Source organism: Erythrolamprus reginae, chromosome 2 (assembly GCF_031021105.1).
Source record: "Erythrolamprus reginae isolate rEryReg1 chromosome 2, rEryReg1.hap1, whole genome shotgun sequence".
Lineage (NCBI taxonomy): Eukaryota > Metazoa > Chordata > Lepidosauria > Squamata > Dipsadidae > Erythrolamprus > Erythrolamprus reginae.
In genome coordinates, this window is record NC_091951.1 from 32,225,916 (window position 1) to 32,245,294 (window position 19,379).

Consider the following 19,379-nt stretch of genomic DNA (forward strand, 5'->3'; position numbering starts at 1 on the left):
CAAGCTGGAGCGGGGTCAACTAAAACATCGGTCAATGGACACCTACTGAGGGCATCTGCGTGCGCAATGTGGCGCCCAGGTTTGTACGACAGTGTATAACAATAGTTAGCTAGGAAAACAATCCAACGTGACATTCTGGGGGACAGAATAGTCGGACTTTGTCGGGTGCCTGACAATAGCCCCAATAATGGCTGGTGGTCAGTTACCAGTTCGAAATGCCAGCCATATAAATAGTCATGGAATCGCCGGACCCCAGCTATTAACGCCAGTGCCTCCTTGTCAATGTGTCCATAGTTCCGTTCCACCTTAGCTAGGGTGCGGGAAAAGAACGCCAAGGGGGCTTCTGCTCCATTGGGCAGTCTGTGGCTCAAGACTGCTCCTACCCCGTACTGCGAAGCATCACATGTGAGCACCAAGGGCAATCCAGGTGAGTATTGGGCCAGAACATTGTTAGAGGTAAGTAAAGCTTTAACCCCATTGAATGCGACCTCCTCCCTTTCACCCCAACGCCAATTAGAATGCTTGTCCAATAAACGGTGCAATGGCTCGGCCACCGATGCCTTATGCGGAATAAAAACCGCATAGAAGTTCAGAAGACCTAAAAAGGCCTGAAGTTCAGCTTTGGATGTTGGCCTAGGGGCGTCCCAGATCGCCCGAGTCTTCTCAGGGGTAGGATGGATTCCCTCCCCATCCACAGTGAACCCCAGGAATTCCACCTTTGGGACCCCAAACACACATTTCTTGGCTTTCAGCTTAAGCCCTGCGTCCCTGAACTTGGATAATACCTTCCTTACTCTTGCCATCAATTCGTCTATGGAACTCCCTGACACCAGAACGTCGTCAAAATATGGGACCGTTCCTTCCAGCCCATATAATAACCTTTCCATCAACCCCTGGAAAATCCCCGGGGCAATGGAGACCCCAAACTGCAAGTGATGACATTTGAAGACCCCCCGGTGAGTGATGATAGACTGGGCCTCCGCAGTCAGTGGGTCGACGGGGAGCTGCTGATAAGCCTGAGAGAGCTCAAGCTTTGCGAATACTCGACCCTTACCCAGGGTATGCAGTAACTGCTGCACAACTGGCAGTGGGTATGAATGGTGGGCCAACGCTTTGTTCACGGAACACTTATAGTCCCCACACAATCTGATCCCCCCATCCCCCTTGAAAGCAATTACCACAGGGGTCTCCCACCGAGCCTGGTCTACCGGTTCTAAAACCCCTTGGGCAATTAGCCTGTCCAGCTCAGTGTCCACCTTCGGGCGAAGAGGAATGGGGACTCGACGGGCTTTTAAACGAACCGCTGGAACTTGGGGATTTAAACTAAACGAAATTGGGGTTCCCGTGTAACATCCCAATTGGCCATCAAATACTGAAGGGAATTCCCGTGCCAACGACTCAAATCCCCCAGACTCCTTGACTGCATTCACCCCCGTAACAGAAAGTCCCAAAGACTGAAACCAGTCCAATCCTACAAGGTTAGAGAACGGTCCATTCACCACAATCAGTGGTAATCTGCCTGCAAAAGTCTTGAACCGCACCGCAAAACGACCCTGTCCCAGAACCGGAATCGGTGCTCCTTGGTAGTCCCTCAGATGTAAAGTACAAGGCTGCAAGCGACCCTTGCTCATAGTGGGAAAACATCGTTTGAGCGTAGCCCAAGAAACTAACGAGTGGGCAGAGCCAGTGTCCACCTGCAATTTGCACCGTGAACCCCCCAGTAGAACCTCAACCAAAATTTTCTCCGTGGAGTCAGACGTCTCCCTGACATAGGTGGTAGCTAAATGTGGCTCGCTGAAGATGGCGTTGCAATCCTCGCGTCGACTTGAGGAAAATTTCCGTTGCCATCGGGGAGTGAAACCTTGGGGCTCCCTCTGCTCCCTGTTGGTGGCTGGAGAAGATCTGCTTGATTGGCAGACCCTGGCTATGTGGCCCTTGGCACCACAACGCCAACACGCCGAGTCTCGGGAAGGGCAGTTGGACCTGAAATGATTACCCCCGCACCCCCGACAAGGTGACAGTGGGGGACGGGGGTGTGCAGGAGGCAGGTCTCGGCTCCGACTTGCCGCCAGCTTACAAACATCTTCCTCCTCTGCCCCAGGACTGCCCTCCTCTTCTGGGGAAACTTTGGCCTTATCCGATTTCTCCGATACCTTTTGAGTGACATTTACTGCGCTGTCCATGGCAGCCAGCGATTGCGTTGACAACTCGAAAGCAAGAGCCTCCGCTAGCGCCGCCTGAAATGTCAAATCGCGGATAGCCAGGAGGCGCCGCTTCAGGCGACCGTCCCTCACCCCGAAAAATAGCCTGTCAAGTAGGTAGTCATTAAGATCAGCAAACTCACAGTACAAAGTCGCTCGGCGAAGAACGGCCACATAGTCATTAATCGACTCCCCCTCGGCTTGGTTACGCTGATAAAACTTGTAACATTGCGCACACCGTGAGGGCACTGGGGCATAATGGTCTTGCAAAGTCTTTAAGAAATCTTCCCAAGAAACATCGTGGATGGAAATCGGGGCAAATAATGCTTGGGCCGTCTCGAACATCTCGGGACCACAAAACCCGAGAAAATATGACCTTTTCCTATCCCCAGAAATCTCCATGTAGCCATTGGAGATCAGGAAGCAATCAAAACGGGCGACATACGAGTCCCACGTCTCCCCTTGTGGGTCAAAGGGGGCAAAAGTAAGTTGCACAGACATCCTCACTTACTTTCAGTGTGTACGTGATAATAATCTCTCAATAGATGGCTCGAATCCTCGTCGCCAGTGTGACAGAGAGGCCTTAATTAATCACCATGTTTAATACAGAACTCGTGCCATGCAGGCAGGTACAGGCTTAAAGCAATAACAACATAAACAGGCTTATATATCACATACAGGCTGAGGCAGGAACCAATCCATACACAGTAACTTTCCCGCTTACAATGTATCTGGGGATACGCGACCTATCAGCACCAAGGATAGGGACGCCAATCGCACGTCTCTAACCGGCCGGCTGTTCCTAAGCAGACACAGCAGAATGAGAGTGAGTGAGAGCAACAGACATCAAGATAGAGAGAAAGTAAGAAAGAGAGAGAGAGAAAGGGTGGAGAAAAAGAAATAGCAAGGGAGAGAGAACAAGAGAGAGAAACAGTGTGAGAAAGAAAACAAGAGAGAAAGAGTGAGAGAGACAGAAAGAAAACAAGAGAGAGAAAGTGAGAAAAAGAGAAAGGGGGAGAGAAAGATAGAGAGAGAAAGCAAGAGAGAGATGAGAGGAAGGAAGAGAGTGAGAGAGAGGAAGAAAGCAAGAGAGAGAGAGACAGAAAGCAAGAGAGAGTTTAAGTTTAAGTTTAAGTTTAATCAGATTTGTATGCTGCCCCTCTCCGCAGACTCGGGGCGGCTCACAGCAATAGCAATACAATGTAAAACAAATCCAATATTTAAATTAATTTTAAAAACCCCACAAGTTAAAACCAATCATACACACTAGCGTACCATGCATAAATTTTATAAGCCTAGGGAGAAGGAACATGTCAATTCCCCCATGCCTGACGACAGAGGTGGGTTTTAAGGAGCTGACGAAAGGCTAGGAGGGTGGGGGCAACTCTGATATCTGGGGGGAGTTGGTTCCAAAGGGTCGGGGCCGCCACAGAGAAGGCTCTTCCCCTGGGCCCCGCCAACCGATATTGTTTAGTTGACGGGACCCGGAGAAGGCCAACTCTGTGGGACCTAACTGGTCGCTGGGATTCGTGCGGCAGAAGGCGGTCCCAGAGATATTCTGGTCCAGTGCCATGAAGGGCTTTATAGGTCATAACCAACACTTTGAATTGTGACCGGAAACTGATCGGCAACCAGTGCAGACTGCGGAGTGTTGGTGTGACATGGGCAAATTTAGGAACGCCCATGATAGCTCTCGTAGCTGCATTCTGCACGATCTGAAGTTTACGAACACTTTTCAAAGGTAGCCCCATGTAGAGAGCATTACAGTAGTCGAGCCTCGAGGTGATGAGGGCATGAGTGACTGTGAGCAGTGACTCCCGGTCCAAATAGGGCCGCAACTGGTGCACCAGGCGAACCTGGGCAAACGCCCCCCTCGCCACAGCTGAAAGATGTTTCTCTAATGTGAGCTGTGGATCGAGGAGGACGCCCAAGTTGCGAACCCTCTCTGAGGGGGTTAGTGACTCCCCTCCCAGGGTGATGGACGGACAGATGGAATTGTCCTTGGGAGGCAAAACCCACAGCCACTCCGTCTTATCCGGGTTGAGCTTGAGTCTGTTGACACCCATCCAGACCCCAACAGCCTCCAGGCACCGGCACATCACTTCCACTGCTTCGCCGACTGGACAAGGGGTGGAGATGTAAAGCTGGGTATCATCTGCATACTGATGATACCTCACCCCATGCCCTTGGATGATCTCAACCAGTGGTTTCATGTATATATTAAATAGTAGGGGGAAGAGGACCGACCCCTGAGGCACCCCACAAGGGAGTAACCTAGAGGTCGACCTCTGATCCCCCACTAACACCGACTGCGACTGACCAGAGAGGTAGGAAGAGGACCACTGAAGGACAGTGCCTCCCACTCCCAACCCCTCCAGCCGGCGCAGAAGGATACCATGGTCGATGGTATCGAAAGCCGCTGAGGTCAGGAAGCACCAGGACAGAGGATAAACCCCTGTCCCGGGCCCGCCAGAGATCATCCATCAGCGCGACCAAAGCAGTTTCCGTGCTGTAGCCGGGCCTGAATCCTGACTGCTGAGGACCTAGATAATCGGCTTCTTCCAAGGACCGCTGGAGCTGGAGCGCCACCACCTTCTCAACAACCTTCCCCATAAAGGGAAGGTTGGAGACTGGTCGATGGTTGTTGAGAATGGCTGGGTCCAGGGAAGGCTTCTTGAGGAGGGGGCGCACAAGTGCCTCCTTGTAGGGATCCGGGAAGGACCCCCTCCCCAAAGAAGCATTGACAATCTCCTGGACCCAGCTTCGTGTCACCTCCCTGCTGGCCGAAACCAGCCAGGAGGGACACGGATCCAGTAAACAGGTGGCGGAACTCACAGCTCCAATGGCCTTGTCCACTTCATCAGGTGTCACCAGATCAAACTCTTCCCAGACAGGTGGACAAGTACGTGCCCCAGTCACCTCAACTGACTCGTTGTCAGTCGACTCTGTATTCCAATTGGAGTCAAGGTCCGCTCGGATCCGAGCAATTTTATTAGCGAAAAACGTGTTAAAATCCTCGGCACTACTCTGCAAGGGCTCCCCAACTCCCCCCTGATTAAGAAGGGAGCGGGTCACCCTAAACAGAGCGGCCGGGCGGAATTCCGCTGATGCAATCAAGGCGGAATGATACGCGCATCTTGCCGCCTTGAGCGCCACTTTGTAAGTCTTAACATGTGCTCTTACAAGTGTTCGATCGGATTCGGACTTACTCTTCCTCCATCGCTTCTCTAGACGTCTCTTCTGGCGTTTCAACTCCCGGAGCTCCTCGTTGAACCATGGAGCTCTACGGGGTCTAGTGCCGCGGAGAGGTCGCAACGGCGCAATTCGGTCAAGAGCCTCCGCTGCAGCCTTGTTCCAGGCCTCAGCCAGAGACTCTGCCGAACTGTGTACGAGTGTATCTGGAATAACCACAAGCGCCTTCTGAAAGCCCTCTGGATCCATCAGGTGTCTGGGGCGGAACAGCTTAATCGGTTCCGCCTCCCTGCGGGGAAGGATTGGAGCCAGGAAGTCAAGCCGCAGTAGAAAATGGTCTGACCATGACAAAGGCAACACTTCTAAGCCCCTTAGTCTCAGACCATTACTCAGTTGCTCAGAGAGGAATACCATGTCGGGTGCATGCCCCCCCTCATGAGTCGGACCCTGTACTACTTGGGTCAGGTCCATGGCTGTCATGGTGGCCATGAACTCCTGTGCCAGTCCAGAGGTTTCACCGAGCGACGGCAGGTTAAAGTCCCCCAAGACAATAAGTCTGGGGAACCCCACCGCCAACCCGGCTACCTCCTCGAGTAGCACAGGCAGGGCTTGTGACACGCAGCTGGGAGGCAGGTACGTGAGAAACAAGCCCACCTGGACCCCTAAGTCCAACTTCACCAGGAGGGACTCGCAGCCCGCAATCTCTGGAGCAACGAGTCTACACAAGCCAAGGCTCTCCCTGGCTACAATAGCCACTCCTCCCCCCCTTGATTTCATACATATCATCATACCCACCCCAATAATTCATTAGTTTTAAAAAACCCTTCTAATAAATTAGCTAAAATATTAATTATTAAAAATTCAATATAGATTCAATTTAAAAAACAATATAAAAAATCAATTACACTAAAATAGGAACACTAAGTTATTCTCAAGATCTTAATAGAATGACATATAATTATTAGAAAATCGTTAAAGTTATAAAGTGCTAAAGTTATAGAGTGCAAAAAATATAGGAAATAATTAAGATGATATTCCATCAGGTCAGCAATACAGCACCAGTTCTAAAGAGTGAGTTCTGGAGAGAAAAGTTCAATGACCAAGGAGAAGTCCAAGTATATTGTTTTTCAGGATCTTGGGATCTTTGGTGCCAGCCACTGCTCACAGAGAGAAGAGTGGAAGGGAGATAGAGAAAAATGATAGAAAAAAGGGGAGAAAAGAGAAATGAGAAAATGATTGAGGCAGAGAATGACAGGAAAGAGAGAGAAACAAAAAGAGAAGTGACTCTTGATTTAAATCATATGGTAAAAGCACTTAAATAATAACAGAGAAAAAAAACCCAGCCCTCACCTGTTTTTATTAATAGTTATGTTTTTGGTTTTGCTGGTTGATTTAGTTTTAATAGTAATGGATTTTGATTTTTTTTAATTATTAATTTCTTTTAATAAAAAAGAAGGGATTTTTTTCTTATTTATTTATTTATTTATTTATTTCTTTATTTATTTATTTATTCTTCTATGCCGCCCAGTCCCAAAGGGACAGTCGCTCAGACACTATACTTTTCCGCCCACACCGAAAGAAAATTAGAGGGTACATTTTGGTCAGTAAGGGGCGTGCATAAGCGCACTAGAGTGCCTTCTGTCCCAGATCCTATAGTCTCTCTAATATCTCATATATCTTCTCTACTATATCTCTATAAGCTTCATTGTATATTATTGTGTAGGACAAAATAAATAAATAAAAATACTTTAAGCACTAAGAAATGAAAAATGACCTGATACCCTAGAAATGGCAGAGCAAGAAAGAAGTCAGAATGGGAATGCAATAGATCTTATATTTCGTTAAAAAGAGAGGCAAGGAGAAAATATATGGGTTTAAAATGATAAAAAATAAAAGCCCTGAGGATTGGCAAAAATGCTGTTTTAAGGAGGGATGATAGATTATTGAGTATGCATTAACTATGAAATGATGTAGCTAGATTTATTAGGTATTGTTCTTAAGATATATTTCAAGTCATTAAATTTTATTGAGATAATGACAATTAAGTGAGAAACATTTGAATAATAATTGATTATGATTTGCAATGAAATATGATTATAATATTAAGATGATTAGTCATTGGAGATTTGAAATGATGGTTTGGTTAATTCTTATATTGTTTTCACATTACTATAATAATAGACTTTGGTTTTTCTTTTTGTTTATTTTGCTCTTTCTTTTTTCTCCTTTCTTTCTATTTTTAATTATAGTTTTCTTTCTTTGTTACTGTTTGTAGTGGATAAAATTTTTCTTTCTTGTAAGGGTTTTGAGAGAATACATAAGAAGGAGTAGACACTATGGCATATTTGAAGTATTAAAGTGTTGTGGTTGGCTCTGGCCCAGCTCCTGCCCCAAGGCATGTGGAGGTGGTGGTGGGGGAAACATCCACATGCCACAGGCCTGTTTTGCTCCCGATGGAATCTGATGACGAAGTCTCCTCTGATCAAGGAAGTGTGAGTGAGGGATGGAAAAAGAGAGAACTGAGAGAGGGAAGGGAAAAAAGGGAGGAAGAAGGAGAAATGAGAAACAAATGAGACAGAAAAGGGGGAGAGACAGGAGAGACCCAGAAATGAGAACAGTGGTAGAAATTTGAGGAGGGATCATTGATTATTAAATATCGATTGACTATGGAATATTGGTAAAATATATATTTAGGTGTTGTTTAATATTAGGATTTATTAATTTTAAAAATTGGATTAGAATTTTAGAACTATATAGAATTACATAGGTAAAATTAATGGAAGATACATATGATAAATAAGGGGTTTATGATATGTACTGTATGATTTTATGAGTTTCCATTATGAATTTAAAATATACTTGGAAATGTAGAAGATTGATGTAAGTTAATAATAGTAAATGCCAAGTGCCTGAAAATTAATTGAGCTTGAATGAAATTATAGAAAAGTATAATTTATGGAAATATATTACCGTATATACTCGAGCTTCCGGTTTGGTGGAGATCGCGGCGAGACGTGTCTGGCAGGGCTCTGCCAGGCGAATCTCTTCTACCCCCTCCGAAGGTCGCATTTGCGATCGGATCGGGCCCGCATGGCCCGATCCATGAACAGGGGGCTCTCCTCTGCCCGAGGACCCATCGCCAGGACTCCAGAGGCAGCGGTTCGCCCCGCAGCTTCGGAGACGGGAGAACCGCTCCTCTTTGCTTAAGAGGACCGGCTAGCGCTTTCTCCCCTCACTCAGCGGGAAGAATAAAAGCAAAGAAGCGAAAGTAAAAACATCTACATCTACATAGAAAAAGAATATAGCAGAGAAAGGACTTAAGGTAAAAATCTCTATTGTGTTTCGTCTTTAAGTCAGAAGATCGTAAAACTTTTAAGTGAAAGTTTTTTTTTTCCCAGGGCGAAAGTGAAAGTTTTTTCTTGTTTAAACCCATCCGCAAATAACAGCCGGACCTAATTTTTTTTTCTCTTCACTTTTACTTTTCCATTTTGAACGTGAACTTGGGAATCTACAAAATAATTTTCTGACTTTATGCTTTAACAAAATAGTTTAAATTTGACATGACTATTTAGGAAATTTTAACTGCTAAAGGAAATTTCTAGTGATGATCAGAATTTGTTCTTGATAGACTTTTAAAATCATAATCTTCTGGACAATTTTTGAAGCGGAGGAACACAGTCTTGCTGCCTTTTTTTTTTCTTGCTGCCTATTTTCACAACATGAATAACTTAATAATCATGAATTAAATGGAATCTAGAAGAGATTGAAATCACTTCTTTTTTGGATTACTTATTGTTGGATTAACCTATTTGGAATACTTGCTGAGCCTTTTGGACTATTTGCTGACACTCTTTGGATTATTTGCTGAGAACTCCTTGGTTTAACATCTGCCTGCTGCACGAAAATTAACTTGACTCCATCTTGGGATCTCTTTCTTTGTTCTTTGTTCCTGTCTTGAATTTGGAAAATAAACTGACTCCATCTTGAACACAAGCAAGCTTTGGAATTGCTTTACTCCTTGAATTTTGAATTGAAATCAAATATAACTTTACCCTTTGAGATTTGGATTTTCATTTCTACTTCCTAGCAAAATTACAGGATCTATAAGAAGAACTTAAGTATACAATACTGTTATTGTGTCTTTGAATAACTATCTGGTTTTTTTTCCCCTGATTTTTCTTTGACTTTCTTCCTTACATTTCTATTACTAGAAGAAGTTTGGTTTGAACTACATGCATTGTTAATAAACCTTGGGTTCTTGCTCTATTCTAAATAGTTGAACCAAAATACCACCCTCCTTCTTTTTCTTTTTGAACAATTTTTTTTACTTTACTTTTTCCCCTTTTCTTTTTTCTCCCCTCCTCCCAAAGTCTTTTCCTCCAAAAAATTTTTTTTCTTCTTTTCTTTCTTTTGTCTTCTATATATAGTTGATATTCCTTCTCTTCTTTTATTTTCTGTCCTCCTTTTACTTGAAAAGGCTAATACTTGTTTTTTTTTTCTCCCTGTGGCACTAAACAATAATATTTTTTTTTTCTCTTCTTCTTTTGAACTCTGTTATTAATTGAATTGCTATTGAATTGGTATAGTCATATTATAAGGGAAACAAATATATTGAATAGATTTGGAATTTATAGTAATTTCTTTTCCTTTTCACTATATATAAAATTGAAACTAACCTTAAAATTTGAAATAGTGGATTCTAATTTGATAATGTCCCATACCTCAACTCTTGTTAAAACAACAAAGAAACAAACAACACCAACTACCCTATCTCCACAAGTGTCACCGCATTCTTCTCCTTCGCATCAAGTGCTAACCATGTCTACCAAAGACAAAGACAAAGACAAAACAATGCAGTCCAATCTTGCAACTATACATGAGACTTTGAATGCTTTGAAGGACTTTATGGTCAAATCACAAGAAGATGCCACTCAACAAAGAGAGGCCATAAAGGAGGAGGCAACACAACAAAGAGAAGCCATAAAGGAGGAGGCAACACAACAAAGAGAAGCCATAAAAGCTGACTTGGCAGAATTTAAAGTGGAGATGGCTCAAATGAAAGCTGATATGGGTGAGATGAAAGATCAGATAAAGCAGATCCAACAAACTCTTCAAGAAAGTGATGACCGAGTTAAAAAAGTTGAAGAGCAAGCTGACAAAAATGAGAAAAGAATGGAGTATCTTGAAGGGAGAGCTGATGAAAGATACAAAAGATATGATGAATCTATCATCCAGCTGGAGATGCAACGAGCTTCGTACGGACTTCGATTTCAGAATATAAAAGAGGAAAAAGATGAAGACTTAAAAACGACTATGGCGGAAATCATTGGAGGTATACTTCAAGAGGACCCCATGGCTTTACAGAAAGAAATCGATGAAGTATACCGAATCTCGAATAGCTATATCCGTCGACACAACCTCCCAAGAGAGATACATATTAAATTTACAAGAAAGGCGTTGCGAGATGAGATACTTCATTATTCAAGAAACTCCCCGCCTCAACGACATGGAGTAGAAATAAAGATATTAAAACAAGTTCCAAGAAGTGTCAGAGAAAACAGAAGAGATTACCACTTTTTAACCAAAATCTTGATTAAAGAAAATATCACTTACCGTTGGCTTATTCCACAAGGACTTTCTCTGACATGGCGCTCTACAAGGTACAAACTGGAAAACGTAGATCAAGCTATGTTCTTTCTTGAACAGAGTGGTTTGGGCCACTCCGACCATGCAAGTAAGCAACTAGTGGTCCAACTACAGCCAGCTCAACAGCAACCAGGGGAAAAATCACTAACTCAGCAAGAAGAAAACCTGGGGGCAACTGCCCAAGTAATAGAGCAGGACCAAGGTTCTAGAAGAGTTCAACCTCAGCGAGAAACCAAAAAACCTATTAAATGACAACGAATAAAGACTTGAAAATCTTTTCCGTAAATGTTAATGGACTTAACGAACCAAGAAAAAGGAAGCAAATTTTTTCCAAAATCAGAAACCAAAATGTTCAGATTGCAATACTACAAGAAGTTCATATTAAAAAAGATAACCAAAAATTACTGTTGAATCCCAAAATTGGAAAAATGTATGCTGCATTAGCAGACCAAAAAAAAAGAGGTGTAGTGATGTATGTCAAGAATTCTATAAATTCCAAACAAATATATAAGGATAAAGAGGGTAGGATATTGATTGTACAAGTAGATATTGAACCCAGACCTCTAGTGGTTGTTTCTATTTATGCCCCCAATGAAGATCAAATGACATTCTATAAAAATTTACACCAAATAATAACAGATTTAGCTATTGATAATCTATTGATAATAGGTGATTTTAATGCTATCGCGAATAGACAATTAGACCACTCAGGAGGGGGAGGTAATAAAAAAAGGGGAAAAGGTAAAAAAACAAGAAGAAACTTGCTACCCAGTACTTTTCAAAAAATGAAAGCGGAACTATTATTAAGCGATATTTGGAGGGAAAGACACCCTCTCAAAAGGCAATTTACCTTTTATTCCAATCCTCACAAAATTTGGACGAGAATTGACATGTTATGGGCACCAAAAACGGTGGCAGAACAAATAAGAGAAGTTGAGATAGACGTTAATACATGGGCCGATCACAATCCAATAGTGGTCTATATGACGATGAATAATAAACAGAACAATTGGCGGATGAACAGGCATATATTAAACGACAAGAAATATAAGGATTGGATTGAAAAGGAATTAAAAATATTTTTTGAAATTAATAAAACATCAGACACTACTCCACAGAACTTATGGGATACAGTTAAAGCGTACGTAAGAGGTTTAACAATATCTTATACAGCAAAATACAATAAGGAAAAGAAATTAGAGTATTTACAATTAACAAACGAACTAAAACAATTAGAATCCTTATCGCAGCAACATACTAAGAATAGAGATCTAAAGACAGAAATAAATGTAATTAAACATAAAATTAGAGTTATAGAACAAAACCAATTAACTGAAAAGATTAAAAGAGCAAAGCAACAATACTTTGAATATGCAAATAAACCTGGCAGATGGCTAGCGTATAAACTTAGAAAACAAAGTCAATCAAAATTAATCCAAAAATTAGAAGATAAAGATGGTAAAATAAAATACGATACAGAAGGTAAGGCAGACATTGTGTATAATTTCTATAAGGAATTATATGCTAAAGATCATGTCATTGAAGATGAAGTTTTTAACTATTTAGAGGCTTCAAATCTACCACAAATAACAGAAGATCAACAGGCTACCATGGACGGACCAATAACAATGGAGGAACTCCTAATAACAATTAAAAAACAGAAAAGCAACAAGGCCACAGGCCCAGATGCCATACCTGCAGAATGGTATAAGATAGATAATGAAACAATAAGAAACCATATGTTAGAAACTTTTAATTCCTGTAGACTTGACGGAAAAATTCCTAAATCTTGGTCAGAATCACTGACAACTTTAATACATAAACAGGGTACAGAACCAGAAAAAATCAAAAATTATAGGCCTATATCACTATTAAATGTAGACTATAAGATCTTTATTGCCATTTATGCAGAAAGACTTAAAGGAGTTATAAATGGAATAATACACCAAGACCAAAATGGGTTTCTTCCAGGGAGACAAATTAAAAATAATATTAGAACTGTAATAAATATACTAGAGTACTATGAACAACACTCAGATAAGATGGCATCTTTAATGTTTTTGGATGCTCAAAAAGCCTTCGACAACGTTAATTGGATATTTATAAAAATGCAATTAAATAAAATGAGATTTGGCCCAAAATTTGTTAATCTAATAGATACTATATATTCAAAACAAACAACGAATATAATATTGAATAACAGTCAATTACCAATACTTGATATAAATAAGGGAGTTCGCCAAGGATGTCCTATATCACCATTGTTATTTATTATGACCCTTGAAACCTTATTAATTAAAATAAGAGCGGACCCCAGAATAAAAGGTTTAACCGTAGGAGATGAAATCTATAAACTCCAGGCCTTTGCAGATGATTTAATGTTCATAATTGAAGAACCGACCACAACAGTTCCTACTTTATTACAAACCATTGAACAATATGGAAATGTAGCAGGTTTAAAGATAAACAAAAACAAAACACATTACTTGACTAAAAACATGAACAAAACACTAGAAACTAAATTAGAAACTATTTCTGGAATAAAGACTGTAAAAAAGGTAAAATATTTAGGAATAAATTTAACAGCGAAAACAATAACATTAAAAAATGATAATTATATGAAATTGTTAGCAGAAATTAAAAAAGACTTAGCAACCTGGAACAATTTGAAAATATCTTTCTTAGGAAGAATTGCAACAATTAAGATGAACATTTTACCCAAGGTCTTATTTCTTTTTCAGACAATACCAATAAACCCAGGGGGTATCTTTTTAAGAACTTTAACAAACTTAGTTAAAAAATTTATATGGCAAGGTAAAAAAGCAAGGATAAAAATGAATTGTTTAGAAGATATCAAAGAAAGAGGAGGATTTGGCCTTCCAAATTGGAAATTATACTATCAGGCCGCTGCACTAACATGGCTTAGAGATTGGATAATTTTAGATAATAAAAGAACACTTGAACTAGAAGGACATGATTTAATGCTTGGATGGCACGCATTTTTATGGTATGATAAGGACAAAAACCATTCATATTTTAAAAGGCATACATTAAGGAAATACTTACTAGAAGTATGGAAAGATATAAAGAAGAATCATTTCTTAAGCATCCCAGATTGGTTAGCTCCCTTAGAAGCAATAACGCATCCAAAGTCTATAAAGGACAAGAAAACGACTCATAGATATAAAGAACTATTAAATGATCAGATGAAGCTTAAATCTAGAATTGAACTACAAGAAGAAGGGATAATAATAGATTGGTGGCACTATGCCCAGATCCGATCTAGATATCAGAAGGATAAAACTCTTTACATTTTTAATAAAAGTAAGAATTCTTTAACTACCTTAATAACCACTAACCCTACAAAAATGATAGGGAAAATATATAAACTACTTATTGCTCATAAAAATATAGAATTGTCTTTAAAAGATACTATGATAAGATGGTGTAGAAATATTGGCAAGGAAATAGATATAGACACATGGGAGAAAGTGTGGATTAATAATTGGAAAATGACTAAATCAGTTTCTTTAAAAGAAAACCAAATCAAAATGTTCTATAGATGGCATCTCCCACCAAATAGGATAGCAAAAATGTTTCCCAAAACATCCCCAATATGTTGGAAATGTAAGAAGGATATAGGAACTTACTATCATCAATGGTGGACATGCAGCAAAGCAAAAATATATTGGAAGATGATTGAAAAAATATTAAAAGAAATAATAAAACAAGATATAGATAATACCCCGGAATTTTATTTATTAGGTGTCACAACCCAGACTTATAAGAAAGAAATTTTTTATTTAATCATACATATATTAACTGCGGCTAGAATAATATATGCGCAAAACTGGAAAGGGGAGGAAATCCCCAAGGAAGAAGAGGTTATAGCTAAGATATTAGATTGCGCTGAAATGGATATGATGACAAGAAGATTAAACGATCAAGAGGATACTAAATTTTACGAAACATGGAACAACGTTTACAAATGGATAGATAAGAAAAAATAAGATATATTGTTAGTGGTTGTTTTTTTTCTTTTTCTTTATTTTGTATTAGTTTTTATCTAGATGATAATAATAGTAATATTAGTTTAAAAGGATTTTTTGATGATTATGATATAGCTATGTATGTATAAGTATAAGCAATATATTAAGATTTTTGAAGTATAATAGTTGAATTTAGTCTTACTGTCTAGATTGAAGGTTTAATATTATTTTATTATAGTAATTAGGATTATATTAAAGGTATCTTTCCTTTTTGGTAACTATGTTATACTAACCTTAATACCCACATTAAGATTTGTAAACTTCAATTCAAATTTATTAATTTTTTCTTTTTTTTTATAATAGTTAATACATATGTATTCTTTTTCTATATTTGAAGTTATACTTTCATAAGAAGCGGGGGAAATACACCCCCACTTTATGTTTATTGTTTGTTTGTATCTGTTTGTCTTTTTATGAAAAATAATAAAAAAATTGAAAAAAAAAGAAAAAGAAAAAAAAAAAAAAGAAGGAGTAGACACTATGGCATATTTGAAGTATTAAAGTGTTGTGGTTGGCTCTGGCCCAGCTCCTGCCCCAAGGCATGTGGAGGTGGTGGTGGGGGAAACATCCACATGCCACAGGCCTGTTTTGCTCCCGATGGAATCTGATGACGAAGTCTCCTCTGATCAAGGAAGTGTGAGTGACAGGGAAGAGGGGAGTTTGGCAGACAATCATCCCTATCATCCGGGGATTCAGAACAAGAAGTTATGACACATCCACACATGCGTAGAGTGATGCGTAGGAGATGTTAGTTAATTATCAGGTTTCTCTTAAATTACTGGCATCAGAGCTTAAAATTCTAATAATATTTACCTTCCTGTAGTAGAAGTGTAGTTTCCAGAGTATCTGGGGAAGAAGAGGGAGGGATTCAGCATCTCATCACTAGAGTTCAAGCAACAGAAGGGCCTCCCTACAGATATCCTGGTTTGCTTTCCTTGGACTCAAATCAGGAAATAAGGAATATGGAAAACCAGAAGCCAGAATGTCATTGGTGGCTATACATAGTCCATCAGGTAAAAATATATTCTACTATATATTCCATAGGCAGGTAGTTCTCAACTTACCACTATATGTGAAGTGGAGTTGCAGCGGCACCGAAAAAAGTGATTTATGACAAATTCTCACACTTATGAGTGCTGGAGTCTCCCCAGTCACCTGACCGAAATTCAGGCACTGGGAACCAGCTTATATTTACCATGGTTGCAGCATCTGGAATTGTCCTCTTTGACCTTCTTTGGGGAGTTTCTGACAAGCAAAGTCAATGGGGGAAGCCAGAATCATTTATCAACCACAATTCACTTCACTGCCAGGATTTTCTGAATAACTGTGACAAGAGTCTGTAAAATGGGCCACTGCTCACTTAGTAACTGATTTGCTTAGCAACAGAAATTTTCAACTCAACTATCATAAGTCATAAGTCAAGAACTACCTGTATATATGTATACATTATACCTGGTGGTAGTTTATTCTGCTTTCCCACTGATCAGTGCATATGGATTTGGGCTATAAAAAATACAGGCAAGTCTCGTCTTACAATCATAACTGAGCCACTGATCCTGAAACCGATCCCTCTTTGATCCATATGACACTGAACCAGAATCTCTCTTGGATGCTCAAAATGTCATCCAGGGCAAAACCCCAGCGGCTCTTTTTTACCTCTCAATTTTTTATTGGCCCTTTTCAGAAGCGCAGGGACATCACTGTAATCCCAGATTGCCCACGCTGGCTCTAGGAGTAAATCCACTGGATTCTCATACGTTTTCTCATCCTGGTACCTGTCAAGTCAAAATAACAGAATAAGAGTGGGAAGGTCATCTAGTTCATCCCTCACCACACTGCCACCCAAGCAGGACACCTTACACCAGTGATGGTGAACCTTCTTTGCCTCTGGTGCCAAAAAACATATGGCTGCGTGTGATTGTGTGCGCACTCTTGCCCACACACATAATGCAATGCCTCCCCCAATGCATGGACACAACCCCCACACTGCCTCCTGCACATGCGTACATCTTTCATGCACACAGGACACACTGAAGCCTCCAGACTTCCCGTTGGCCCTTTTTTCGCCATCCCCAGAGTTCAGGACTTCCTGAAGCCTGGGGAGAGCAAAAACAGCCGAAAAGGCCAGAAATCTGCTGGCGAGCGTGCACATGTATGTTGGAGCTGACATAGGGCAATGCTTTACCTGCCCTCACATATGGCTCTGCATGCCACCTGCAGCACGTGTGCCATAGGGTCGCCATCTGTGCCTTACACCAACACTTCTTGAAAGCTTCCAGCGATGAAGCTCCCACAGTGGCAGTGGTGGCTGTGGCTTCTCGTCCTCCTCGTCTGGCTGCTAGCCACTCCGAGCGCTTTGGGAATGCCCGCCTCACCCCGCCCCTCCGTTCGCTGAGAGCGCTTTCATCCCAGACTATCAGCGAGGGGGCTGCAGGACAAGCGGGGCGGGCGTTCTTCTCACAGCGGAGGCCCGCGAAGGTGATTTAGAATGTTGCACATGCGCACGTGCTTTCCATCCCCCTGCCAGCCCGCCTGGCACATTCAAAATAAAAACCTTCGCCGGCCTCTGCAAAGAAGAAAGGAACAGAAAGAAAGAGAAAACAAGCGAGAAAGAGAGAGAGAGCAACAGACAGTGAGATAGAGAGAAAGAGAGAAGGAGAGAGAGAAAGAGGGGGGGAGAAAGAGAGAGAAAGTGATAGAAATATAGAAACATAGAAGTCTGACGGCAGAAAAAGACCTCATGGTCCATCTAGTCTGCCCTTATACTATTTTCTGTATTTTATCTTAGGATGGATATATGTTTATCCCAGGCATGTTTAAATTCAGTTACTGTGGATTTATCTACCACATCTGCTGGAAGTTTGTTCCAAGGATCTACTACTCTTTCAGTAAAATAATATTTTCTCATGTTGCTTTTGATCTTTCCCCCAACTAACTTCAGATTGTGTCCCCTTGTTCTTGTGTTCACTTTCCTATTAAAAACACTTCCCTCCTGGACCTTATTTAACCCTTTAATATATTTAAATGTTTCGATCATGTCCCCCCTTTTCCTTCTGTCCTCCAGACTATACAGATTGAGTTCATTAAGTCTTTCCTGATACGTTTTATGCTTAAGACCTTCCACCATTCTTGTAGCCCGTCTTTGGACCCGTTCAATTTTGTCAATATCTTTTTGTAGGTGAGGTCTCCAGAACTGAACACAGTATTCCAAATGTGGTCTCACCAGCATTCTATATAGTGGGATCATAATCTCCCTCTTCCTGCTTGTTATACCTCTAGCTATGCAGCCAAGCATCCTACTTGCTTTCCCTACCGCCTGACTGCACTGTTCACCCATTTTGAGACTGTCAGAAATCAGTACCCCTAAATCCTTTTCTTTTGAAGTATTTGCCAACACTGAACTGCCAATACAATACTCAGATTGAGGATTCCTTTTCCCCAAGTGCATTATTTTACATTTGGAAACATTAAACTGCAGTTTCCATTGCTTAGACCATTTATCTAGTAAAGCTAAATCATTTACCATATTACAGACGCCTCCAGAAATATCAACCCTATTGCACACTTTAGAGTCATCGGCAAATAGGCAAACCTTCCCTACCAAACCTTCCCCTATGTCACTCACAAATATATTAAAAAGAATAGGACCCAGAACAGACCCTTGTGGCACACCGCTTGTAACCTGACTCTGCTCAGAATACTCGCCATTAACAATAACTCTCTGATGTCTACGCTTCAGCCAGCTGCAAATCCATTGAACTATCCAGGGATTAAGTCCAATCTTCACTAATTTATCTATCAGCTCTTTATGTGGAACCGTATCAAAGGCTTTGCTGAAGTCCAGGTAGGCAATATCCACGGCACCACCTTCATCCAACACCTTTGTGACATAGTCAAAGAAATCAATGAGATTAGTCTGACATGATTTGCCTTCAGTAAAGCCATGCTGATTTGGGTCTAATAAGTTATTGTTTTTTAGGTGATGATTTATCCTCTTTTTGAGTAGAGTCTCCATCATTTTAACTACAACTGATGTCAAGCTAACTGGCCTGTAGTTACCAGCTTCTTCTCTACTGCCCTTCTTGTGAATAGGCACAACACTGGCCATTCTCCAATCCTCAGGAACTTCTCCTGTTAACAAGGATTGGTTAAACAAATCAGTCAGGGGGGTAGCAATGACAGATCTGAGTTCTTTAAGAACTCTGGGGTGGATGCCATCTGGACCCATTGCCTTATTTATCTTTAATCGTTCAAGTTCTTCTAAGACATCGGCTTCTAAGATCACTGGAGC

At 41.0% G+C, this 19,379-nt stretch overlaps 1 protein-coding gene across 1 annotated transcript in view; it reads right to left on the reverse strand.

The window, feature by feature from the left end:
* The window catches only part of LOC139160103 (E3 ubiquitin-protein ligase TRIM39-like), a 53,806-nt gene that overhangs the window by 5,413 nt on the left and 29,014 nt on the right, over positions 1–19,379 (reverse strand). The window contains exons 5-6 of the mRNA XM_070737640.1: positions 16,745–16,863; positions 15,902–15,934 (exon numbers count right to left, since the gene is read on the reverse strand). Coding sequence (XP_070593741.1) covers positions 15,902–15,934; positions 16,745–16,863 — 152 coding nt within the window. The remainder of the gene's footprint in view (positions 1–15,901; positions 15,935–16,744; positions 16,864–19,379) is intronic.